A 27282-nucleotide genomic window follows, 5' to 3' on the forward strand; every position below is an offset into this window, starting at 1 on the left:
CTTTCAACCCATTTTATTTGCTTTAGTAGCGATTCCATTATTTTATCCACCACTTACAGCATACATTCCCTCTCATATTTCAAAAACAGGCATTCAATTAGCACTGCGTGATGTCACTGATATTACTCTTTTCAAACAAATTACTGAACACGTGCAATAGGGTCGTTACCTACTAGTTCTCTCAGTCATTGGTGATAGAATGGGTCACTGTGGGATAGAGTCAAAGGCACTCACATCAAGGTCACAGTGCCTTTGTGTTACTTCTAGATGGGGAAAACTATCTGTCCTTGATAAGTTCACTTTTCAATAAGCTGATTCTTGTGTGCCTGATCTACAAGATGACTTGACAGTGCTAAAAAATCTGCACGTTAGACTATCAGTGACTGTTCTTTAGGACATAGGTTTTCTCCTGTACTTCAGCTTAACAGGTATCTGTTTTTTCTCTGAGGAATTGTACGTTTCAATCCAGAAAACACTGGTTTATCACAAATAAATTAACAAGTAATAAGGTGCATATACAAGTTAAAAAAAATAAACAGTGTATCGCTACTGGTGCTTCATATGTGACAGCAGGGAGTTCAGTAGTTTTACGGCCTTGGGGAAGAAGCTGTTTCTCATTTTAACAGTTCTGGTCCTTCTGCGAGTAGTACCTCCTGCCTGATACTAGAGGTCAAAGAAATTGTTGGACAGATGGGAAGGATCACTGACAATGCTAGAGGCCTGCGTACACAGAGCTCCTGATAACTATCCCTAATGGGTGGAAGAGAGACCTCAATGATCCCCTCATCAGCCCGCACAATCCTTTGCAGGGACTTGCTGTCAGATGCCTTGCAATTCCTGTACCAGACAGTGATGCAGCTGGTTGGGAGAGTCTTGGTGGTGCTCCTGTAAAAACTGGATAAATAGGCAGCTGGGAGCCTCACTCGTCTCGATCTTCTCAGGAAGCAGAGAAGCTGCTGAGCTTTCTCGATCTTCTCAGGAAGCAGAGAAGCTGCTGAGCTTTCTCGAGCTTTCTCAATCTTCTCAGGAAGCAGAGAAGCTGCTGAGCTTTCTCGAGCTTTCTCAATCTTCTCAGGAAGCAGAGAAGCTGCTGAGCTTTCTCGAGCTTTCTCGATCTTCTCAGGAAGCAGAGAAGCTGCTGAGCTTTCTCGAGCTTTCTCAATCTTCTCAGGAAGCAGAGAAGCTGCTGAGCTTTCTTGACCAAGGAGGTGGTGTTGAGGGACAACTTTGATGTTTTGTGGTTAGGTTGAGATAGACAGAGAGACAACAAAAGGCTATTCAGTCTTCCTACCACACCTAATCAACGTGATACCATTTAAAGAAATAGCAAGGTCTTGAAAGCAGACAGTAGCCCTGTGAGGTTTTAAAACTCAATGAGGAACTCTAGTCACAAATCCACAACCTGAGAGGTTTCCAGGGACCACAGGGATACCATAATCATAACCACCTTCAAGAGAGGACAGTAAATACAGAAGAGTATTTTGCCAAAGGCAAAGTTTTTTGCCAGAGTCCTTAGTCGTCTCCACTCAGTGACCAGTGGGCTGCTCCCCAAATCTCAGTGTGGATGCAAACCACCTGAAGGCACAGTGGACATAACCCTCATAGTGAACTACAAGAGAAAAAAGAAGAAACTGTGCCAAGCACAAGATACAGCCTTTATTCAACATCAATAAAGCCTCCGACTCCATCAACCGGGAGGGAGCAAGAAACACTCTCCTTACACTTGTTTCATGGAGCCATGGAAACCATATTGCTAAGTCCACAAAAGATCCAATCTCAGTGCAGAATAGTCTTAAAGCAAGGTTACATCATTGGCTTAACATATTCTACACTCTTTCTTATGGTATCAATATTCTTGCTGAAGTACAACTAGTCTACAGGAGTAATGGGAAAATCCTGAATCTATTTCCATTCTACAGCCAAAGCCACCTCAAGATGAATAGTGGAGCTGCAGTATTCATAGGGGTTCGACCAATTTCTGCACCAAACTATAGTACTTCAATAACAGAGTTCCCAGCAAAGCACTGGTAAATGTGGATCACACGTGGAGAGTCATCTCTCAGCAAAGACAGCATCAGTGATAAAATTCATCTTCAGGACAAGGGCATTTGAAGGTTTCAAGCTCACGTAAAGCTCATAGATTATGGGACATAATTTTCCTCATCATATCCAGCTCTTCATATAGCCAGCACTCAAAGTTTAACCTTCAAACCCAGATACCTTGCATCAATCAGCTGCACTTGTTCTCAGGCAAATATACCAGGAAAGCAAACAGAACAGGAAATAATATCATATCGGCTGTAGATGATACTGAGTAACCCTGATGAATGCAGAGGCTGTGCACCAAGAGCATACAGAAGCTCACCATAACTCATGGAAGGAACACAGTGCCTCCCATACCACTGAACCACCCATCTCATTAAATATCTACAGCTCGATCTATAAAGTCCAGAGTTCCAAAATTGGCTCAGAACCCACTGAAACCATGTCATTTTTCAGGCTGGGAAACAACGGAAGACAGCAATTTCGTTTCTTTCCTTAAAAAGAAATCCATGTTTTTCTTTGAATTTGATTATATTGCAGAGGCCCTGGCAAAAGTACTTAAAATGTCTTTTGGCTTAGGTGAGGTGCCAGAGGATTGGTGGATAGCTGATGCTATTCCATTGTTCAAGAAAGGAATTAGTATAAATACATATTTAGTGGTCACAGCAGAGTTGAAGAACCAAAAGTCATTTTCCATGCTGTATTTCTATGTCTATCTATGAAAATGAAGGTTTTTGAAACTACCCTGCCTAGAAGCTGTGCAATTAGAGGGAGACAAAAATGGACAGACAAAAGCAAAAAGAAACAATACTGGAAATACTCAAGAGGTCTGGCTTAGCAGAGGAGAAAGAAAATTGAGTTAATATTAAAGGTTGATAACCTTGCATCAAAACTAGCCAAGCTCTGGCATACATTGGAAAGGAGGGTTATGTGAAAATGCAGAAGTCAATGTTGCGTCTTGAGGGTTATAACCTGATGAAACAAAAGATCAGGAACAGGTTCTAAAGTTTGCATTGGGTTTTGTTGGAACAGCAAAAAGGCCAAAACCAGAGGTCAGAGTGTTAGTAGGAAGGGCATCCATCTGGAAAGTGAATGAAAATATTCAAGAAAACACTCATCCATTCTACAACTGGTTTGCCCCATTCAAAGGATGCTGCACATTATGAGCACCAAATGAAATACTCTAAATTGGAAGTCAGAATACATTTTTGCTTTATCTTAAAGTGTTTGTTCTATGGATGAAGGGAAAGGTAAAGGTAAAAGGACAGCTGTGGCATCTTCAGAAGTTGCATGGGAAGGGTCTCTGAGAAAAAGCGTGAGCATTTGTAGAGATGGAAGAATTGTGGAATAAACTGTTCCTTCCTAATGTTGCAAGGTAAAAATCGGTAGCAAAAATGATGCAAAATTTATGTTCTTTACCAAAACAGAAAGCACCACCATGACAGTCATCAATGCAACAAAAGGTGATTAAAAAGAGGCTCAGAACCTGACTGAAACAAGTTTATTTTCAGATATCCTTCAAGAAACTTGTACGGCTTGGTCCCATAATGGTTCCTACAGCTACACCTACTATTGGAAAAATTAAGTAAAGTTCAACAAGTAGTTACTGAATTTCAAAATGAGTTTAGCCAAGTGGAGGAGAATGATGATAGAGGGATATTGTTGGGCTTTGATCAAGGAAAGAGGCAAAGGTCCCTCTGGCCATCTTGACATAGGGGAGAGATGCAGAGATATGGGACATACATAATCAAAATGAACCAAGACCAAGAAACAGGAAACCGTGAAAATCTGTAGATAATCAAGAGCATCATGGATGCTAATGTGAAGGGATTGGGAAAGGGGAGAAAAAAAAAGAGCAAGAAGAATTAAACTCTGTGCCAGAAGAATTGATTAAAACATCACACAAGAGAGTCTAGGGAGGAAGTGTAAGGAAGCCATCCCTGAAGCTCAACAATAGGGAGGGAAGGTATCCTAAGGAAATCAGACACAAAACAGGAACAGAATTAGGTCACTTGGCCTTCGAGTCTGCTCTGCACTCAATCATGAAGTTACTATGTCTGAAAGATATTTCAGAAAGTGGCATGAAGTGTTTTTATAATTCATATCAAAAATGTGGGCTTCACAGGCTGACCCAGCATTTAATTGTCTAATCCCTGCAGTGCTTAAGATGATAGTGGTGAGCTATCTTCTTGAAGTGCTGCAGTCCTTGAGGTGTGGATATGTCCACAATACCGTTCGAGAGGAAGTACACGGATTTTAAGCCATTAACCGTGAAGGAATAGCCATATATACTTTCAAGGCAGGAGTGTGTGGCTAGGAGGACAACTTTCAGTTGGTGGTGTTTCTGTGCTTTTGTTGTCTTTGCTCTTCTAGTTAGTAGAGGTCATGGATTTGGAGTATTGGTGAGTTGCTGTAGTGCTTCCTGTAGATAGTACTAACTAACGCTACTGTGTGTCAGTGATGGAGTAAATGAATAGTTGTGCATAGTGTGCCTATCAAAAGAGCTGTAAGGTCAACACTTCTGGGCCCAGTATATCATCAGACTGTGTTGGATGTTGACACAAAACAGTGGATTTCTCTGTACAGTATCTTTCTATGTTTCAATGTTTTGATGTACATATGACAAATAAAGCTAAAGATAATTTTTTTCTTGAGTATTGTTGAAGCTGCATTCATCCAGCCAACTCCATCACCCTCCTGTCTGAGGTTCAAGAAGTGGACAGACTTTGAAAGTTTGTAAGTCAATTTTGTACTGCAGGACTCTAACCTGCTTCATAGCCACATTATGTACATATATGACCACTTCATTTTCTTTTCAATAGTAATCCCAGATTACTATTTGAAAGTAGTGGTAATGTGACTGAATGTAATGAGACAGCAGATGGATTTTTTCTTGTTGGATATCACTGCATGGCAAATAAGTGGCATGAATATTCCTTGCCACCTACCAGTTGAGTCCTGGATATTTTCCAGGTCTCGCTGCATTTTGTTGTGGACTGTTTCATTAACTGGGGAGTTGCAAATGATGTTGAACATTATGCAATTATCTGCAAACATCCCTAAATCTGACCTCATGACTGAAGAAAGTTTATGATGAAGCATCTGAAGATAATTTGAATATCTCTCTGAGGATCCGCTGCAGTTAGTCTGTGGTTGAGATGAATGACCTCCATCCACCACAACCATCCTTCTTTTGTGTTAAGTATGATTCCAACCAGCAGAAAGTTTTCCTTCTGATTCCCATTGAGCCCAATTTGGCAAAGGCCCCTTGATGGCATACTCCATCAATACTGCCCTGACGTCAAGAGCAGCTCTTCTCACCTGACCTTTTGGACTAAAGCTTGAAAGAGGCCTGAATTGCCAGTACTGATGCCGGTGTTGCTGTAAGGGAATGGCTTAGCCAAGAGTGTGGCAAATTCTGAAACATGTCTGCAGAAATATTGTCAAGGCCCATAGCCTTTGCAGTATTGAAACTTCAGCCATTTATTAATATCACATGGAGTGCATTAATTTGGCTGAAGAGTGGCATTTAAGGTGCAAGGGACTAATGGAAGAGGCCGAGATAAATTATTTACTCAGCACTGTTGGCTGAAAATTCTTGTAAATGCTTCAGCTTTCACTCTTGCACTGATGTGCTGGGCTCTCTCATCAGTGAGAATGTGGTGTCTGCTCCAGTAAGATTTTTGGTTATCAGAATCAGAATCAGGTTTATTATCACTGGCATCTGACATGAAATTTGTTAACTTAGCAGCAGCAGTTCAATGCAATACATAATCTAGCACAGAGAGAGAAAATAATAATAAACAAGTAAATCAATTACATATATTGAATAGATTATTAAAAATGTGCAAAAACAGAAATACTGTATACTTAAAAAAAAGAGAGGTAGTGTCCAAAGCTTCAAAGTCCATTCAGGAATCGGATAGCAGAGGGGAAGAAGCTGTTCCTGAATCAATGAGTGTGTGCCTTCACGCTTCTGTACTTCCTACCTGATGGTAACAGTGAGAAAAGGGTGCTAGAGGTCTTTAATAATGTATGCTGCCTTTCTGAGACACCGCTCCCTAAATATGTCCTGGGTACTTTGTAAGCTAGTGCCCAAGATGGAGCTGACCAGATTTACAACCTTCTGTCGGTCCTGTGCAGTAGCCGCTCCATAGCAGACAGTGATGCAGCCTGTCAGAATGCTCTCCATGGTACAACTATAGAAGTTTTTGAGTGTATTTGTTGACATGCCAAATTGCTTCAAACTCCTAATAAAGTATAGCTGTCTTGCCTTCTTTATGACTACATCAATGTGTTGGGACCAGGTTAGATCCTCAGATATCTTGACACCCAGGAATTTGAAGTTGCTCACTCTCTCCACTTCTGATCCCTCTATGAGGATTGGTATGTGTTCCTTCGTCTTACCCTTCCTGAAGTCCACAATCAGCTCTTTCATCTTACTGACATTGAGTGCCAGGTTGTTGCAGCGGCACCATTCCATTAGTTGGCATAGCTCACTCCTGTATGCCCTCTCGTCACCACCTGAGATTCTACCACCAATGGTTGTATCATCAGCAAATTTGTAGATGGTATTTGAGCTATGCCTAGCCACACAGTCATGTGTATAGAGAGAATAGAGCAGTGGGCTAAGCACACACTCCTGAGGTGCGGCAGTGTTGATCGTCAGCGAGGGTGAGATGTTATCCCCAATCCGCACAGATTGTGGTCTTCCAGTTAGGGAGTCAAGGATCCAGTTGCAGAGGGAGGTACAGAGGCCCAGGTTCTGCAACTTCTCAATCAGGATTGTGGGAATGATGGTATTAAATGCTGAGCTATAGTCGATGAATAGCATCCTGATGTAGGTGTTTGTGTTGTCTAGGTCAGGGGTCCCCAGCCTTTTTTTGCACTGCGGACCGGTTTAATATTGACAATATTCTTGTGGACCGGCCGACCCGGGGGTGGGGGGTGAGGGGTGAGGGGGAGGGTTACCAACGGACAACAGTAGCAGTCAAATACGTTGTTTACCCAGAGAAAGACTACAATGACCATGAAGCCTTGCGCGGCACCATTGCACTTGCGTGACCTGCGCATGTGTATACCTGCCGATTTTTTTTCTAAAAAATCATTTTCGGCGATTCTGTTCGGGGGGGGTAGTGTTAATCACGACTGGAATATAGGTGATAAGTGGCTAATACACTCAATTTCGTTTCTAAAAGGGTTTATCTAACGAATTTAATATTAAACACAGCGCATATTTTCCTCGCATGAATATAGTGATAAGTCAATTATCAGGCGAGGTCAGGGAGCTTGAAGTAACTGTTGAACGAACTTCCAGTAGAAGTGGCAGAAGCAGGTTCGATATTATCATCTAAAGAAAAATTGGATAAGTATATGGACAGGAAAGGAATGGAGGGTTGTGGCCTGAGTGCAGGTCGGTGGGACTAGGTGAGAGTAGCGTTCGGCACGGACTAGAAGGGCAGAGATGGCCTGTTTCCGTGCTGTAGTTGTTATATGGTTATATAAGTCAATAGCATCATAACATTTTAAGTAACGTTTGGATATTAAACACACAGCACATATTTCCCCCGTATGAACATATAAAATCATTGCAACACACCAATATCGCTGAATCAGTGGGAGCCCTGGGCTTGTTTTCCTGCAACAAGACGGTCCTATTGAGGGGTGATGGGAGACAGCCATACTCGAAGGGGGTTCCTTATGTCCAGTCTATTCCGCAATTTAGTTTTCGTTGCATTCATTGCAGAAAACTCCGCTTCACAGCGATATGATGTTGGAAATGGAAGCAACATTTTCAGTGCTTTCATGGCTGCCTCAGGATATTTAGCTTTGACTTTGATCCAGAATACTGGCAGAGATGTTATGTCAAACACACTTTTCAGCCCACCGTGACCTGCAAGCTTAAGGAGTTGATCTCCTTCCCGCGCTGACACAGATGACGCGCGGGTAATGATCTCGCATACGTAATGGCTCAACAGTGGCCGTGACAGGGAATGAGAAAAGGTGCAGCTGACTCATATCGCCAAATCATATCAATTCCTCACGGCCTGGTAGCACATGCTTTGCGGTCCGGAGGTTGGGGACCGCTGGTCTAGGTGGTCTAAAGCCATCTGAAGAGCAATGGAGATTGTGTCTGCCATTGACCTATTGTGACAATAGGCAAATTGCAATGGGTCCACGTCCTTGCTAAGGCAGGAGTTCAGTCTAGTCATAACCAACCTCTCAAAGCATTTCATCACTCTCGATGTGAGTGCTACCGGGTGATAGTTGTTAAGGCAGCCCACATTATTCTTCTTTGGCACTGGTATAATTGTTGCCTTTTTGAAGCAAGTAGGAACTTCTGCCCGTAGTAGTGAGAGGTTGAAAATGTCCTTGAACACTCCCGCTTGTTGGTTGGCACAGGTTTTCAGAGCCTTACCAGGGACCTTCTGCCTTGCGAGGGTTCACTCTCTTTAAAGACAGTCTAACATCAGCCTCTGAGACAGAGATCACAGGGTCATCAGGTGCAGCAGGGATCTTCACAGCTGTAGTTGTGTCCTCCCTTTCAAAGCTTGCATAGAAGGCGCCGAGTTCACCTGGTTGTGAAGCATCGCTGCCAATCATACTATTGGGTTTCACTTTGTAGGAAGTAATGTCTTACAGTCCCTGCCAGAGTTGCCGTGCATCTGATATCACCTCCAACCTCACTTGAAATTGTCCCTTCATCCTTGAAATAGCCCTCCACAAATCATACCTGGTTTTCTGGTACAGGCCTAGGTTGCCAGACTTGAATGCCACAGATCTAGCCTTCAGCAGGCGACGTACCTCCTGGTTTATCCACGGTTTTTGGTTTGGGAATGTACAGTAAGTCTTTCTAGGCACACACTCATCCACACAGGCGTTGGTAACAACTGCAGCATACTCATCCAGATTCGAAGATGAATCCCTGAATACAGTCCAGTCTACCGATTGAAAGCAGTCCTGTAGGCACTCCTGTGCTTCCCTTGTCCAAACCTTTTTGGTCCTCACTACTGGTGCCGCAGTCTTCAGTCTCTGCCTATATTCAAGGATTAAAAGTACAGCTAGGTGATCAGACTTCCTGAAGTGAGGGCGTGGAATAGCACAGTAGGCATTCTTGATAGTGGTGTCACAATGGTCCAGTGTGTTGTTTCCTCTGGTATTGCAAGTTATCTGTTGATGGTAATTGCTTAGTGATTTTTTCAGACTGGCCTTAATCTCCCAAAACGATGAAGGTGTTAGGGTGCACTGTTTCGTGCATGTTGATCCCATTACTCAGATCATCTAAAGACTGCTTGACATTGGCCTGAGGTGGAATGTAAACTGCTACCAGAATGACCTCAGAGAAATCCTGTGGTAAGTAAAAAGGATGACACTTTAATGCTACATATTCCAGGTCTGGTGAGCAGAATTGGGACAGCACTGATATATTCGTGCACCAAGAAGAGTTGATCATGAGGCATACTCCTCCACCTCTGCTTTTGAGAGACTATAGATCTATCCAGACGGTGTGTAGTAAACCCATCAATCTGAATCGCCGCATCTGGTTTGGAAGGGGTTAACCAGGATTCCATGAAACAAAGGACACACACGGTCCTAATGTCCCTCTGATTCAGCACCCTGGCTCTGAGATCATCAATTTTATTCACCAGAGACTGCACGTTCGCCAGCAAGATCACCGGTATAGGGAGTTTAAAACCCCATTTCCTTAAACGCACTTGTAATCCTGATCTTCGCCCACACTTTCTCCGAGGTTTTCTCCATGGACCCTCCCGACCACAGACTGTGTTGTTTTCTTTGCTTTTAAGCAGCCATGGTTCATTTAAATGCATTAAGACATCTTTGTTGACTGTACTGACCTTGGAAGCAGTTGTGCTTTTTAGCTGACTTGTACCTGGTACTACTCTTTGTATGCCCTATGAATTCTTTATTGAACCAGGGTTGATCCCAAGCATTACAAATAGGCAGTCCTGAGCACTTACATCTCTTCACAGACTGCCCCATTTAATATGATGGTAGTAGCCCCAAACAAAACAATGAAGCACATTTTCACTGTGAATGTGGAATTTCATTTCCATAAGGCCTGTACAGTGGTCAGACTGACAAATAATGTTATAAAGAAATGTATCTGTGATAAATAAATTGATGATGACAAGATCATGTAGGTTTTTGCATTTTGTTGGTGGTTTCAATAGCCGACACAGACCCAATCTAGCAGCAATTTCTTTGAGTTCTTGTTTAGCTTGATCAGAATCTGTGCTACTGAGTTACTCCACCCAGAGTACATTCTGCATCTCTGCCATTCTCAGTGTTTTTTTTCCAAGTGGTGTGCTGTATGGAGAAGCACTGATTCATCAGCCAGGTGGGAGGGCAGTCAAAAGGCTTCTTAGCCAAGTTTAACTAGGTGCCAAAAGATTTCATGGGATCTGGAATTAATGGTGAGGACTCCCAGGACAGTTTCCTCCATTTAAATACTTCTGTGTGTCTGCTTTCTCTGCCCTGCCGGGGGCAGACATATCCAGGGATGTAGATGGTGGTGTTTGGGATATTGACTGTAAGATATGATTCTTTGAGAATGACAATGTCAGGCTGTTACCTGACTAGGCTGTGAGCTAGCTCATCCAGTTTTGGCCCCTAGATGCTAGTAAGAGGACAAGTTTTTGCCATTGTCATTTCCGGTGCCCAAGTTGATTTCCAGTGTTCTGTCCAGTTTCATTCCTTCAATGCAACTTAAAACATACTCATTTTCTGGCTTTTTCTCGTTCTACTGGCAGGTAATGTACATCAAGAACAAGAGGACAAGAGGGAGAGGGTAGGACCACTCAAGGGTAAAGGGGGAACATTTGCTTGGATGTGGAGGAAGTAGGTGAGGTCCTTAATGAATACTTTACATCGGTATTTAACAAGGAGATGGACATGGAGAATAGAGAGATAAGTGCCAAGCATATTAATATGCTAGGGCATTTTGAAGTAAAGGAGAAGGTTGTGTTGGGTCTCTTAAAGAGCATTAAGGTGGTAAGTCCCCAGGGCCTGATGGAATATACCCTAGGTTATTGCAAGAGGCAAGAAAAGAAATTGTTGGGCCTTGACAAATCTTCGTCTCCTCTCCAGCCACAGATAAGGTCCCAGAGGACTGGTAATTAGCTGATGTAATCCCAGTATTCAAGATAGTAAACAGGGATAATCCTGGAAACTACAGACCGACGAGTCTCACATCAGAGTTACTGGAGAGTGTTATGGATAGAGTTTATGAGCATTTGGAAAACCATGGCCTGATGAGGGAGAGCAAGCATAGCTTTGTGCGGGGCAAGTTGTGTCTTACTAACTTGATGTGAGTTTTTTTGACAAGGTGACGATGGTGATTGACGAAGGTAGAGTCATAGATGTTGCTTATATGGATTTTAGTAAGGTGTTTGACAAGGTATCTCATGGAAGGATCATCCAGAAGATAAAGATGCTTGGGATTCATGGTGAATTGGCTGCTTGGATTCAGAACTGGCTTCTCTACAGAAGACAGAGGGTAGTGATCGAAGAGATTCTAGCTGGGGGTCTGTGATTAGTGGTGTTCTTCAAGGATCTATACTGGGTCCTCTGTTGTTTGCAATGTATATAAATGACCTGATTGAAAATGTAGATGGTTGGAATAGTAAGTTTGCAGAAGATACAAAGGTTGATGGTGTTGTGCGATAGAGTACAAGACTGGCAAAGAATACAGCAGGATATAGATCAGTTACAAATACGGGCAGAGAAATGACAGGTGGAGGTTAATGCAGAAAAGTGTGAAATGTTGCACCTTAGTAGTCAAATGTAAAGAGGGCAAGATGCTTAACAGTGTTGATGAGCAGAGGAATCGTGGAGTCCAAGTTCATATCTCCCTGAAAGTGGCTACACTGATTGATAGGGTGGTGAAGAAGGGATATGCCATACTTGTCCTTATTAGTTGAGACAATGAGTTCAAAAGTCAGAAAGTTATGTTGCAGTTTTAAAAAACTCTAGTTAGGCTGCATCTGGTATATTGCATCCAGTTCCAGTTGCCCCATTATAGGAAGGATGTCAAGGCTTTGGAGAGAGTGGAAAAGAGCCTTACTAGGATGCTGCATGAATTAGAGGGCATGTGCTATAACGGATTGGAAGAACTGGGTTGTTTTCTCTGGACCGGAAGAGGCTGAGGAGAGATCTGACAGAAGTGTCAAGGAGGAGCTTAGGAGAATGATGGCACTTAATGGCAACTCCTTTGCTTGCATCTTCGGAAACAACTCTACTTGTGTCTTTAATATCTGTATTTTTCCCTTTCAGGGTTCTTTTGAAGACCCTGACTTCGGTTCTTTGCGGGAATGGAAATCACTCCTGGGGTCTCACAACTCAATATGCCAAGAATGCGGCCTAGAAGACTAGCATGCCTTTGGCGTTCTGGGATTTTGTGGCTCTGGAGGTGGGTGGACTTGAGGTTAGTACCGCTGCAGGAAACTTGTGTGTCATGGGAAACAGAAGATCGAAAGCAGCAAGCTGGCTGCTGGTTCTGTGCCCAGAGACCCGAGTTCTTTGGGCACAGAGCTTGGAAGAAGCGATGCAACAGACTTTTAACATCGTAAATCAGCAAGTTGTTTGTTATGTCTCCCCTCTCGTTGTGAAACGGGGACACCTCTTTTTCCCTTATTATGGAGAGAGAGAGAGCCTGTGGTATGTCAAATTACCGGGTGAACGAGTAGTCTTTGGGGTATTGCAAGCCTGTGTCTTTACTGATGCTTTGCTGCACACTTGAGTGCCTGGTGGTGGGTGCCAATGCTTTTTTTTTTGTTGGTGGGGGAGAGGGAGGGTCGGTGCTTTGCTGCTGCTTATGTGTGGGTGGGGGGAACAGGGGGTATATTGGGGTTCTAATACTTAACTATCATTCATTCTTTAGGGCACTCCTCTTTTCGTGGATGTTTGCGAAGAAAAAGAATTTCAGAATGTATATTGTATACATTTCTCTGACATTAAATGTACCTTTGAAAACTTGAAACCATTTGAATTTTATAAGATTATGAGAGGCACAGATAGTCAGACAGTACCTTTTATCCCCAGGGTTTAAATGTCTACAAAAGGAGATATGAGGGGCAAGTTGTTGTTTTTTTTTAAAAATAGAGTGGGGGGTACCTGGAATGCACTGCCTGGGGTGGTGGTGGAGCCAGATACATTAGAGACTTTCAAGAGGTATTTAGATAGGCATGTGAATATGAGGAAAATGGAAGTATATATATGGACATTATGTAGGCAGAGGGGATTAGTTAGTTGGCCACGTGATTACTAATTTAGTTGGATCAGCAAAACAGTGTGTCAAAGGGCCTGGTCCTATGCTGTACTGATCTATGCTCTATGTTATTCTGCTTCTCTGTACTGCTGCCACCTGACCTGCATTTCCAGCATTTTGTGCCTTCATTTCTGATTCCTTGCATCTACATTATTGCTGTACTGCAGTTGCCTGTCACTTTAATTACAGTACAATGTTAATGATAAGGGGAGATATCACATCCACAAGGCACTGATCAAAGTGTATTATCTATTATGGCATTCTTTTCTATTGCCGCAGCTGCAATTACAGTAGAAAGAGATGAATATTCCATCCTATTCTTTACAAGAGTATTACTAATTATGCTGGGTGCATTTAAGGTGAAGATTGATAGACTCTTGATTCGCCATAGCATCAAAGGTCACAAGAAGAAAGCCGGGGAGTGGGGCTGAGGAGGGGGGAAAAGAAGGATCAGACATAATTGAATGGCAGAGCAGACTCAATGGGTCAAATAACTTAATTCTTTTCCAATGTCTTATGGTCTATTGACAAACATACTTTGATCAATCAGAAGGCAAGATTCTCTGCAAAGTACCCAAATCTGTTCTGCTTCTTCAGCACAGTATTGACATGCCTGATCTAGTTAAAATCCTTCTTAATGATGACCCATTAAGTGTTAATGGTAGAAGAAATGGGAACTGCTGATCATGAAACTCAAGAAAGTTGTCTGGACATTAACTTGCTTCAATACTTCCAAATAATTGTTAATGTTTCAAAATAATTTCTTTTGACATCTAATTTAAATTCACAATTCCATTTGACTGACAGAATAAGAGCAATCTTCACATTTCATGGAACCTCAAATGTGATTACAGGTTTCAGCCATCCTTTCCAATATCGTAGCTGAGTTAGTGCATTTAACACCTTTCCGAGTTTAAAACCCTAAGCTATAAGCTGTTCTTAGTGCAGCAAAGCCTATCGATTCATTTCCCCATGCAACTTGCTTGCAGCTGTTGATATACAAAAGTTTGGACACCCCTGGTCAAAATTTCTGTTACTGTGAAACATTCTTTTCAACATTTTAAGCAAGATTTGTGTATTATTTTTCCGTTGTACAATTTTAGAGTGAAAAAAAGGAAAGGAGTACCATGCAAAAGTTTGGGCGCCCCAAGAGATTTGAGCTCTCAGATAACTTTTACCAAGGACTCAGAACTTAATTAGCTTGTTAGGGCTATGGCTTGTTCACAGTCATTATTAGGAAAGGCCAGCTGATGCAAATTTCAAAGCTTTATAAATACCCTGACTCCTCAAACTTTGTCCCAACAATCAGCAGCCATGGGCTCCTCTGAGCAGCTGCCTAGCACTCAGAAAATTAAAATAAGTGATGCCCACAAAGCAGGAGAAGGCTATAAGAAGATAGCAAAGTGTTTTCAGGTAGCTGTTTCCTCAGTTTGTAATGTAATGAAGAAATGGCAGTTAACAGGAATGGTGGAGGTCCAGTTGAGGTCTGGAAGACCAAGAAAACTTTCCAAGAGAACTGCTTGTAGGATTGCTAGAAAAGCAAATCAAAACCCCCATTTGACTGCAAAAGACCCTTCAGGAAGATTTAGTAGACCCTGAACTGATGGTGCACTGTTCTACTGTGCAGCGACACCTGCACAAATATGACCTTCATGGAAGAGTCATCAGAAGAAAACCTTTCATGCGTCCTCACCACAAAATTCAGCGTCAGAAGTTTGCAAAGGAACATCTAAGCAAGCCTAATGCATTTTAGAAACAAGTCCTGTGGACTGATGAAGTTAAAATACAACTTTTTGGCCGCAACGAGCAAAGGTATCTTTGGAGAAAAAAAGGGTGCAGAATTTCATGAAAAGAACACCTCTCCAACTGTTAAGCATGGGGGTGGATCAATCATGCTTTGGGCTTGTGTTGCAGCCAGTGGCACAGGGAACATTTCACTGGTAGAGGGAAGAATGAATTCTATTAAATACCACTAAATTCTGGAGGCAAACATCACACCATCTGTAAAACAGCTGAAGATGAAAAGAGGATGGCTTCTACAACAGGGTAATGATCCCACACACACCTCAAAATCCACAATGGACTGCTTCAAGAGGCACAAGCTGAAGGTTTTGCCATGGCCCTCACAGTCTCCCGACCTAAACATCATTGAATATCTGTGGATAGGCCTCAAAAGAGCAGTGCATGCAAGACGGCCCAAGAATCTCACAGAACTAGAAGCCTTTTGCAAGGAAGAATGGGCGAAAATCCCCCAAACAAGAATTGAAAGACTCTTAGCTGGCTACAAAAAGCGTTCACAAGCTGTGATACTTGCCACAGGGGGGTGTTACTAAGTACTGACCATGCAGGGTGCCCAAACTTTTGCTTCGGGCCCTTTTCCTCTTTTGTTATTTTGAAACTGTAAAAGATGGAAATAAAAAAGTAATCTTGCTTAAAATATTAAAGAAATGTGTCATCTTTAACTTTATGCCTTTTGGAAATCAGGTTATCTTTTGCCCACTTAGCTATTCACAGTAACAGAGATTTTGACCAGGGGTGCCCAAACTTTTGCATGCCACTGTAGATTCAAAAAATTCAAATAATATCCTTTTAACCTTCAGTGATTTTGTGTATAAAACAAAGATAATTATACTATTGTCTTACTTAAAAGTATTTAAGTATAATCCACTCAGAAATAAATAAAATGTCATAGTCAGTCCTGACATTTTCTCAATACAGATGGATTATTGGGAAGAAGCTGCAGGAAACTCTAACCTTAATGTTCAACTGTGGATTGTTAAATTTAATGAGTGGTTTATTACCAACATCATAAATGGACCGTTGTGATTTAGGTGTTTGGTGGATAACAATGAAAAACTAGCTATGGAGGTACTTGGTTGCCTCTTGAATTACATGGGCACAAGGACATTAGCAAATACAAGTTCACCATATCATTTCCTCCCAATTTAAGATTGGCTATTCTCCATCAATATGTGAAGTTCAAAATAATTATGGGATCACTCCATTAGTCCTGTTAAAATAATTCCTGATTGGATTATTTAACCACATGAATTTAGTGGAAGACCTTACAGTACTCCCTCAGCACAGCTCATCACAAAAAAAATAGTTGGTAATTGTTTACACTTCTTCATCACTAATTGATTAGTTAATGATTAACATCTAATCCAGATGGACCTTACCAACTCACTTATGAGCTCAGAATCTACATGTTATCAGTGCTCATAAAACATTAATCAAGGGCCAAATTCTTTTGCAAAAGGTCAAAACAGGTCAAGACCATATAATGAGAAATAATAACAGGCCAGGTCTTCATAATGTAATCCAAAACCCATGTTACTTTACACTGGCCAGTAGAACAAATTGAAAAGCAAACCCCATAGCTTCCCTCCTATCCTATCCCAAGCTAACTTTCCACACCCACTGCCGCCAAACTTACAATAAAACAGATTCACTCTTCCACAGCTTAATACATTTATATGGTCTTGTTCCATGCTAATTTTTCTAATTGGAAATAAAGTTACCCAAAACGATTTCATAAAAAACTCAAAACTGACATTACACAAACACAGTAAAAACATTTTTTTTGAAAAAACTGTTTTTCCTTGGGACAGGGCAACCACAAAATGATACAATTTACATGTATAACACTAATTGAGAAGTTTAGGTATGAAATACTATAGATGACTAAGAGATCTATTTTTTTATTTGTTTATTCTTAAAAAGTAATTAGAAAATAAGGCCCAAAAAGTGGTTCTGCTTTTTGTGGCCTGAACACAGTGTCATAACTCAGGAAATAATATTTGCTCTGTAGTCTGGCCTGGCAGATATTTAAGGACAAACTTTACTTTTCATTGATGGAGTACATGGTAAAAGTTACTATGAAACAGTAATCACATTCATCTATTTCTAATAAACGATGCAGTTGTTATTAACTGTAAAATGTACAAGCTACTAGCAGTGTTCTCAAAATAAATACAAGGATGTCTGTGAATATCTTGCAAATCCTTTATTAACCATGAATCAGCTTCACCTGGTAAAGATCTGTACTTAATAACTAAACTACTTAAATAACCTTACCTTCCTTCGTTTACAAGTTCAATAAATGCCAGACCGGCATTTTTCTGAATTGAGTTCTGCCATTCCTGTAATAAAATTTAAAAGAAAGATTAACTTCCAAGTGAAGCATACAAAAATAAACCAAGTTACAGTATAGTCCAGTGCCTTCACAACACAGCTGCCAAAGGACTGCCACTTACTATGAATTTTTACTTTATAATCAGTGAAGATAAAAAAAATGCCAGAATCGAGAAGAAAACATATTTATTATGATATGGTTTACTGTTATCTATTTCACACACAATTATCAAGGTACACTCTCCAAATAAGCCTCAACTGAATCAAATCCTAAGTGAGTTTTAATAGTTCTAGAAACAGCTTGATCATCAATATCTTTCAGAACCAATTTAATATTTCAATACTGCATATTCAGTGAACGATATGTGTGCAGGGTATGGTCTGAGATAGCCATTTCCCAGTGGCATTGAAAAAAATAACATGCTAAAAGCCTCAGACCTGACCACTAATGCTTCTAAAGTGCCGGAAATCATATTTTAGCGCTTCAAAGAGACAAGCTGTAAAATGCAATTAACTCAAACAATAAATTCATAGCCAGTCCTAAACTGTACACTGATGTTTTACAGAGATATTTCAAATAATACTTGCATCACATTCTATTCCTGTTAGAGCAATGCATCGTAAAACACGGAAACACCAATGACTGGTATAAAATCAAATTGAATCAATGTAATAAAGGAACGTAGAGATTTTATTTTCCTTGCACCTTGTTAATTGGTCACATTTTGTAACCAACTCCTCCAAATTAGCTACACAAGATTAATGGAATGGTGACACTTTCTCCTGACCCACAAGACCATGGGCTAACAGACTGGACAAGCAACCTGGACTTGGCATTGTCAGAAATGCCATCTTTTGGATGACATGTAAATTCAAGTCCCTATATAATCTCATGATGAAAATCTGTAAAATACAATGATAGTGGAGGATGACTCAGTGAACACATGTTTTTGTGATTTTGTATGAATCCCATGCCACAGGAATGATAATTGGTCTGCTCAATGGGTAATTGTAAGGGCAACGATTAACATCAATATTTTCACTGTTAACTTCTATCAATTCTATTAAACTGGCATGTTTTTGGGTGAGAGCACCAAATACTTTATTTATCACTGTGAATTTAAGAAAGAAACCTTTGAATTTAAGAAAGAATGTTCAAAGTGCATTTATGCATTCCGTAAACTCTATAAGTCTAAAGTGAAAGATTAAAATTATCACATTAGCAGATACATACAAGCTCATCTGCTTACTCTCAGAAAACCCCCGCCTGCAGGTTCTAAACAAACCATCCAAATTCAGTTGCATATTAACTGCTTCAATTGATTCCTGTGCCACATTTTCAAGTAACCAGAAGCAGGACTGTTTTACATTGCGATCATCAGGATTCACCCAACAAGGTCTCCACAAATGAAGAACGTTGCAAACACAAGTTGGCCTGACCTCAGGTAGGGGTCAAACAAAAAAAAAAGTGTTACTTGCTTCCTGCTGCAATTTCACATCTCAGAATGATCCCAGCCCCTCTGTCTGAGGTCAAATCCTAATTAGCTGATGAGCAGAATAGAAGACTAGGACCTTGCATTTCTAAGTTACTCTACGGTAAACTGTTGTCACCCAAATTGCCATGTGATTCCATAAGATCATAAGATATAGGAGTAGAATTAAGCCATTTAGCCCATCAAATCTGCTCCACCATTTCATCAGGCCTGATCCATTTCCCCTTCAATCCAATCTCCTGCCTTTTCCCCATAAGACATCACAGATCTCTCAGTGGGTGATCATCTGGGGGACAGTGACCACCGCTCCCTGGCCTTTAGCATTATCATGGAAAAGGAAAGAATCAGAGAGGACAGGAAAATTTTTAATTGGGGAAGGGCAAATTATGAGGCTATAAGGCTAGAACTTGCGGGTGTGAATTGGGATGATGTTTTTGCAGGGAAATGTACTATGGACATGTGGTCGATGTTTAGAGATCTCTTGCAGGATGTTAGGAATAAATTTGTCCCAGTGAGGAAGATAAAGAATGGTAGGGTGAAGGAACCATGGGTGACAAGTGAGGTGGAAAATCTTGTCGGGTGGAAGAAGGCAGCATACCTGAGGTTTAGGAAGCAAGGATCAGATGGGTCTATTGAGGAACATAGGGAAGCAAGAAAGGAGCTTAAGGAGGGGCTGAGAAGAGCAAGAAGGGGGCATGAGAAGGCCTTGGCGAGTAGGGTAAAAGAAAACTCCAAGGCATTCTTCAATTATGTGAAGTAAAAAAGGATGACAGGAGTGAAGGTAGGACCGATTAGAGATAAAGGTGGGAAGATGCGCCTGGAGGCTATGGAAGTGAGCGAGGTCCTCAATGAATATTTCTCTTCGGTATTCACCAATGAGAGGGAACTTGATGATGGTGAGGACAATATGAGTGAGGTTGATGTTCGGAGCATGTTGATATTAAGGGAGAGGAGGTGTTGGAGTTGTTAAAATATATTAGGATGGAGAAGTCCCCGGGGCCTGATGGAATCTTCTCCAGGCTGCTCCACGAGGCGAGGGAAGAGATTGCTGAGCCTCTGGCTAGGATCTTTATGTCCTCGTTGTCCACGGGAATGGTACTGGAGGATTGGAGGGAGGCGAATGTTGTCCCCTTGTTCAAAAAAAGTAGTAGGGATAGTCCGGGTAATTATAGACCAGTGAGCCTTACGTCTGTGGTGGGAAAGCTGTTGGAAAAGATTCTTAGAGATAGGATGTCTGGGCATTTAGAGAATCATGGTCTGATCAGGGACAGTCAGCATGGCTTTGTGAAGGGCAGATCGTGTCTAACAAGCCTGATAGAGTTCTTTGAGGAGGTGACCAGGCATATAGATGAGAGTAGTGCAGTGGAGGTGATCTATATGGATTTTAGTAAGGCATTTGACAAGGTTCCACACGGTAGGCTTATTCAGAAGGTCAGAAGGCATGGGATCCAGGGAAGTTTGGCCAGGTGGATTCAGAATTGGCTTGCCTGCAGAAGGCAGAGGGACGTGGTAGAGGGAGTGCATTTAGATTGGAGGATTGTGACTAGTAGTGTCCCACAAGGATCTATTCTGGGACCTCTACTTTTTGTGATTTTTATTAATGACCTGGATGTTGGGGTAGAAGGGTGGGTTGGCAAGTTTGCAGACGACACAAAGGTTGGTGGTGTTGTAGATAGTGTCGAGGATTGTCAAAGATTCCAGAGAGACATTGACAGAATGCAAAAGTGGGCTGAGAAGTGGCAGATGGAGTTCAACCCGGAGAAGTGTGAGGCGGTACACTTTGGAAGGACAAACTCCAAGGCAGAGTACAAAGTAAATGGCAGGATACTTGGTAGTGTGGAGGAGCAGAGGGATCTGGGGGTACATGTCCACAGATCCCTGAAAGTTGCCTCACAGGTGGACTCATATACAGGATTGATGTTTAGTGATGTCATTCCAGTGAGGATGTGCAAGCTGTTCTCATTGGTTAGTTTAAGTCAGCTAGTAACAAGCTTGCAGATATCATTCTGCATTGTATCTTTTTTGTTTTTTTTTGATAGTGCGTTCCCATCCAGGACACCTTTAATCACCATCAGGGCAATTTATAGTGTGAAGGGAGTTCTAGCCAACAAAAGGTAGGCCCAGATTTTAATTTGCAAAGTTACAGATAAAGCTATTTTTAGCACCATCTTTACTTTTCACATGGCACTTGTACAGAGGGCTGAAGATTCAGCATCACTGACGAAACCATTTTTGGCGTGAGTGATGGATTTTGTTCCAACTACTGCTTAGCTTTTTATTTATATGAGGAATGCACAAGTGGAAGAGACTCTACTACTTGGTAAGAAAATAAAGACAGAGAAGGATGGCAGCTATCATAAAACAGCTATTTTTATACCCACTGTGGTAAACCATGTATATATGTTGTAACTCGGTTACCGGTCTGGACACACCCCTCTGCTGACTGCCCCTATGGCTCCTCCCACAGAGTCCTGTATAAAGGTGTTCGCCTTGCCCCTCCCCCTCAGTCCGGGGCAGACACTCACTGTGGAGGTCGTATTGTACAGCGAATAAAAGCCTTTCAGTATTTTACCAAACCTCAGTCTTTTGGAGTAATTGAAGGTGCTTCAATTTTATTCGCTGTACGTTTTAAAACATGGAACAGGCCCTGAGACCAGAAAAATTAGGCCTCAATCCGCAAACACCTGAAGCTGGAAACGCTTTCGAACTCTGGCTGGCCTGCTTCGAAGCGTATCTAGAGGAGATTAAAGCGACCGACCCCGTAGCGAAGCTCAGAGTTCTACTCTCCAGGGTCAGTCCACGGGTCTATTCGCTGATCAGAGACCAGCCGAACTACGATGGCGCAATGAACGCACTCAAAAGACAATACCTGCGGCCGATAAACAGCGTCTATGCTCGGCACCGTTTAGCGACACGGCAGCAACGCCCCGGGGAATCAAGTGCTGAGTTCGTCCAGGCCCTACGGACACTCGTGCGAGCCTGCAATTGCCAGGAGCTGACGGCGGCGCAGCATGCAGAACTCCTAGTGAGAGACGCCTTCGTCACAGGGACCAGGTCAGTGTACGTGCACCAGCGGCTGCTGGAAAAAGCCAACCTTACCCTAAATACGGCGATGGAGCTGGCTGATACGCTGGAGGCCGCTCTGCATAACTCCGAGGCTCTCCAGGCACGCAATCCCCCGATGGCCTCGTGGGTGCCGCAGACCCCACAACCTGCCGGTGAATCGACCTCGGCTGCCGCCAGTCGTGAGTCCGCGAAGTGCTACTTCTGCGGACTGGAGAAGCACCCCCGGAAACGCTGCGCGGCCCGACAAGCTACCTGTTCCAGCTGCGGAAAGAAGAGCCACTTCGCCAAGGTCTGTAAGTCACAACCGCAAGCGGGATCGAGCAGTGCTGCGTGCGAGACGTGGGGGTCGCCATCTTCCCTGCACACTGCCACCACGTGCGAGACATGGGGGCCGCCATCTTCCTTGCCGCCATCTTCCCTGCACGCCACCACCACGTGCGAGACATGGGGGCGGCCATCTTGGTCGGCGCCACCTCCCACTGCCTACGACCAACAGGTGCTCACGGGGCACCCCACCACGCCGGACCAAGACAGCGACCCCACCCTGGCTTCCGTGACCCTCGACCAAAGCGCTCCCCACCAGCTCGCAAGGTCAATGATGGACATCCTGGTGGAGGGGCACAGGACAAGCTGCCTGTTTGACACAGGCAGCACGGAGAGTTTTATCCACCCGGCCACGGTGCAGCATTGTGGACTCATGATACGGCCGGTAAGTCGGAGGGTCACCATGGCCTCCAGGTCTCATACAACAGACATCCGGGGGGATTGTGTAGCGACACTAGTAGTGCAGGGCACAGAATATCGGGACTTTACGTTACTGGTCTTGCCTCAACGGTGTGCCCCTGTGCTGTTGGGGTTGGACTTCCAGAGCCACCTGAAAAGCATGACAATGAAGTATGATGGGCCCCTCCCGCCAATTACTGTCATAAATCCCCTGTTTTGTAGAGATATGTCACGTACCCCGCTACTGACCACACACACACACCGACCCGCGCATCCCACCCAACATCATGCCAACTGCCACACTACCGACACCACTTGCGGCCTCTCCACCCTCAGGATCCCTCCCCCGCCGCTGTTTGCCAACCTGACCCCCGACTGTAAACCTGTGGCAACTAAAAGCAGGAGGTACAGGGCGGGGGACAGAGCTTTCATTAAGTCGGAGGTGCAGCGGCTGCTCAGGGAGGGGGTCATTGAGGTAAGCAAAAGTCCTTGGAGGGTGCAGGTGGTGGTTGTTCGGAACGGGGAGAAGAATAGGATGGTCATGGACTATAGCCAGACCATCAATAGGTTCACGCAGCTCGACGCGTAACCTCTACCCCGCATCGCGGATATGGTCAATCAGATAGCACAGTACAAGGTGTACTCGACCATAGACCTAAAATCCGCTTACCAGCAGCTCTCCATCCGCCAGGAGGACCGCCCTTACACTGCCTTCGAGGCGGATGGCAGGCTTTATCAATTCCTGCGCGTCCCCTTGGTGTCACGAATGGTGTATCTGTCTTCCAGAGGGCAATGGACTGGATGGCGGACCAGTGCCAACTGAAGGCCACATTCCCATATCTGGATAACATCACCATCTGCGGTCACGACCAGCAGGATCACGACAACAACCTCCAAAAATTTCTCCAAGCCGCCAAATCTTTCAACCTCACCTATAACAAGGACAAGTGTGTATTTGGGACCACCCGACTTGCTATCCTTGGGTGTGTCGTGGAGAATGGAGTCATTGGTCCTGACCCCAACCGTATGCGCCCCTTGTTGGAACTCCCTCTTCCCAATACCCTCACAGCCCTCAAAAGGTGCCTGGGCTTCTTTTCATATTACACCCAATGGGTCTCTAACTATGCAGACAAGGCCCGCCCCCTGGTCAAGTCCACCACATTCCCCCTCTCTGCCGAGGCCCACGCGGCCTTCAACCGCATAAAAGGGGACATTGCCAAAGCAGCAATGCATGCGGTGGATGAGGTCATTCCCTTCCAAGTAGAGAGTGACGCCTCCGACTTTGCGCTGGCTGCTACCCTCAACCAGGCAGGAAGACCAGTGGCGTTCTTCTCCCGTACCCTTCAAGGCCCTGAAATTCGGCACTCTGCGGTAGAGAAAGAGGCCCAGGCCATAGTGGAAGATATAAGGCACTGGAGGCACTATCTTGCCGGCAAAAGGTTCACCCTGCTAACTGACCAGCGCTCAGTCGCATTCATGTTTAATAATCAGCAGCGGAGCAAAATCAAAAATGGTAAAATTCTGAGGTGGAGAATCCAACTCTCCACCTACAACTATGACATCACGTACAGGCCTGGGAAGCTCAACGAGCCCTCCGATGCCCTATCCCGGGGAACATGCGCCAGCACGCAGATCGACCGGCTATACGCCCTACATGTAGACCTTTGCCACCCGGTAGTCACCCAGCTTTTCCACTTCGTGAAAGCCCGGAACCCCCTTCCCTCCACCGACCGCAATGTGTACTTTCTTAACATAATTGACGAGTACTCGCGGTTCCCCTTCGCCATCCCCTGCCCCGACACCACTACCACGTCAGTTATAAAAGCCCTGCGCAAGCTCTCCACTCTGTTTGGATACCCATGCTATATCCACAGTGACAGACGGTCCTTGTTTATGAGTGACAAGCTGCGCCAATACCTACTGGCTAGGGGAACTGCAACCAGTAGGACCACGAGCTATAATCCCCGGGGGAATGGACAGGTAGAGAAGGAGAATGGCACAGTGTGGAAAGCCACACTCTTAGCCCTCAGGTCAAAGGGACTGCCGGTCTCCCGCTGGCAGGAGGTCCTTCCCGAGGCACTCCACTCCATCCGCTCCCTGTTATGCACAGCCACCAATGCCACCCCTCATGAGCGGCTCTTTTCTTTTCCCAGAAAATCGACCACTGGAACCACCCTAACATCTTGCATGACGTCCCCAGGGCCAGTGCTACTCCGGAAACATGCGAGGAGCAATAAATACTCCCCGATAGTCGAGAGGGTTCACTAACTTCATGCGAACCCCCAGTATGCCTACGTGGTTTTACCTAATGGGCAGGAGGACATGGTCTCCATCCGTGACCTGGCGCCCGCAGGAGCTCCGGGCCCCTACCCTGAACACTACGAGACACCGTGCACCCCAAACCCTATACAGACACCACACGACACTCCCATACCGGGCGCAACGCACACGCACGAGGGATTACCGACGCCTAACGTGCTGGCACCTGAAGTCAGGCCGGAGCCAGCACAACCGCTATCGCCGGTACAATCACCGCCGGTTCTACGTAGATCACAGCGACGGACTCGACCGCCTGATAGACTTAACCTGTAAATATACTTCTTGTAAATATTGTCAGTCACTTCACCCCGCGGGACTCTGTTTTTAAAAAAAAGGAGGGGTGAATGTGGTAAACCATGTATATATGTTGTAACTCGGTTACCGGTCTGGACACACCCCTCTGCTAACTGCCCCTGTGGCTCCTCCCACAGAGTCCTGTATAAAGGTGTTCGCCTTGCCCCTCCCCCTCAGTCTGGGGGCAGACACTCACTGTGGAGGTCGTATTGTACAGCGAATAAAAGCCTTTCAGTATTTTACCAAACCTCAGTCTTTTGGAGTAACTGAAGGTGCTTCACCCACGGGGTAAGAAAAATTCCATAGAGAAGAGACAATCAATTAGAAAATACTTATTCAATACTGTAGTAAAAAGTTAACCAATGGGGAGAACACTTATTCACCTGACGTGGTACAGAGCTTCCAGAATTATACTTTGTACAGCTACTAAGGATCATTGTTAGCAGTTACTTGTAAAGTACTGTGCAAAAGTCTTCGGCACATGTAAAAAAAACTAACGGGAAGATGTTTTGAAAAATAATGAAATAAAAGTATCTAAATATCAATAAATCTACTATAAGGAGAAGCAAACAGTAGGAAACTAAATGAAATCAACATTTAGTGTGACCACCCTTTGCCTTTAAAACTGCATTGATTCTCTCAGGTACAGTTTGAATGGAAAAATCAGGTGGTAGGTTGTTCCAAGCATCTTGGAGAATTGCCACAATTCTGCAGATTTCAGCTATATCACTTGTTTCTGTCTCTCCAGGTAATTGTAACAGCATTGATGATGTTGAGACCACGACTCTGTGGCAGTCATAACATCTGTTGCAGAACTCTTTATTCTTCTTTTTGCTGAAGGTAGTTATTTATGACCTTGGTCATGTGTTTGGGGTCGTTGTCCTGCTGCAGAATGTAGTAGGGACCAATCAGATGCCTCCTTGATGGTATTGCGTGGTGGATGAGAACCAGCATTGAGGATTCCATTAAATCTGACCAGTTCACCAGCTCCATTTGCAGAAATGCAGCCCCAAACCCACAAGAAACATTTGCTGTGTTTCACCATTGGCTGCAGACATTCATCCATGTGGGACTCTCCAGCTCTTCTGCAGACAAACTGCCTCCTGTTTGAGCCAAAATTTTCAAATTTTAGCTCATCAGTCGCGAGCACTTGCTGACATTGTTCAGCACCCTAATCCTAGTGTTTTTCTGTATAGGTCTCTTGGCTTTGTTTCCACTTCAGAGTAACAGCTTTTCAGCAGTAGCTCTTTCATAAAGACCACCGCTGAACAGAGAATTATACATTTTTTGCAGAATAGGCCCTTCCAGCCTTTTGAGCTGTGCAATCCCCAATTTAATCCTAGCCTAATCGCAGGACAATCTACAATGACCAATTAACTGACCAACTGGCAAGTCTTTGGACTATAGGAGGAAACCGAAGCACATGGAGGAAGCGTGTGGTCACAGTGAGAACTTACAAACTTCTTACAGGCAGTGGTGGGAATTGAACCCGCACCACTGGTACTGAAAAGTGTTGTGTTAACCACTATGCTATCTTGCTGTCCTTTACCTTCTAAGTAATCAAGTTTAGTTCAAAAGTGGTCTTTCACTTAATATGTTACTTCATTTAGCAAAACACAAAAAATTCTATAAGTTTGGAAATCCAAAATTTGCTCTTTTCTGCTGACACTAATGTAAAAGCAAAAAAAATTAAAAACAGAATTTATATAAAAATACTTGGGTTCCAAAGACTTTTGCACAGTACTGTATACAAGGGTGATAATTAATTGTTAAATGGCAAACAAGATAATTATACAGTCAGATCTAACACAGGACATAAGAATTTTTTTTCAAGTTTTTTTAACCAAATGAGCCACCCCACCCCCTCTGCCCACCTGCCTTTCCTTTCAAAATACTGTAATGTGTATCCTTTATTATTAAGCT

The 27282-nt window shown here is 43.5% G+C and overlaps 1 protein-coding gene across 2 annotated transcripts in view; it reads right to left on the reverse strand.

The window, feature by feature from the left end:
• The window catches only part of lrba (LPS-responsive vesicle trafficking, beach and anchor containing), an 849775-nt gene that overhangs the window by 575438 nt on the left and 247055 nt on the right, over positions 1-27282 (reverse strand). For both annotated transcript variants that reach the window (XM_063046460.1, XM_063046459.1), the window contains exon 34: positions 17408-17472. In XM_063046460.1, the coding sequence (XP_062902530.1) occupies positions 17408-17472 (65 nt within the window). The remainder of the gene's footprint in view (positions 1-17407; positions 17473-27282) is intronic.

This window comes from Mobula hypostoma, chromosome 4 (assembly GCF_963921235.1).
Source record: "Mobula hypostoma chromosome 4, sMobHyp1.1, whole genome shotgun sequence".
NCBI lineage: Eukaryota > Metazoa > Chordata > Chondrichthyes > Myliobatiformes > Myliobatidae > Mobula > Mobula hypostoma.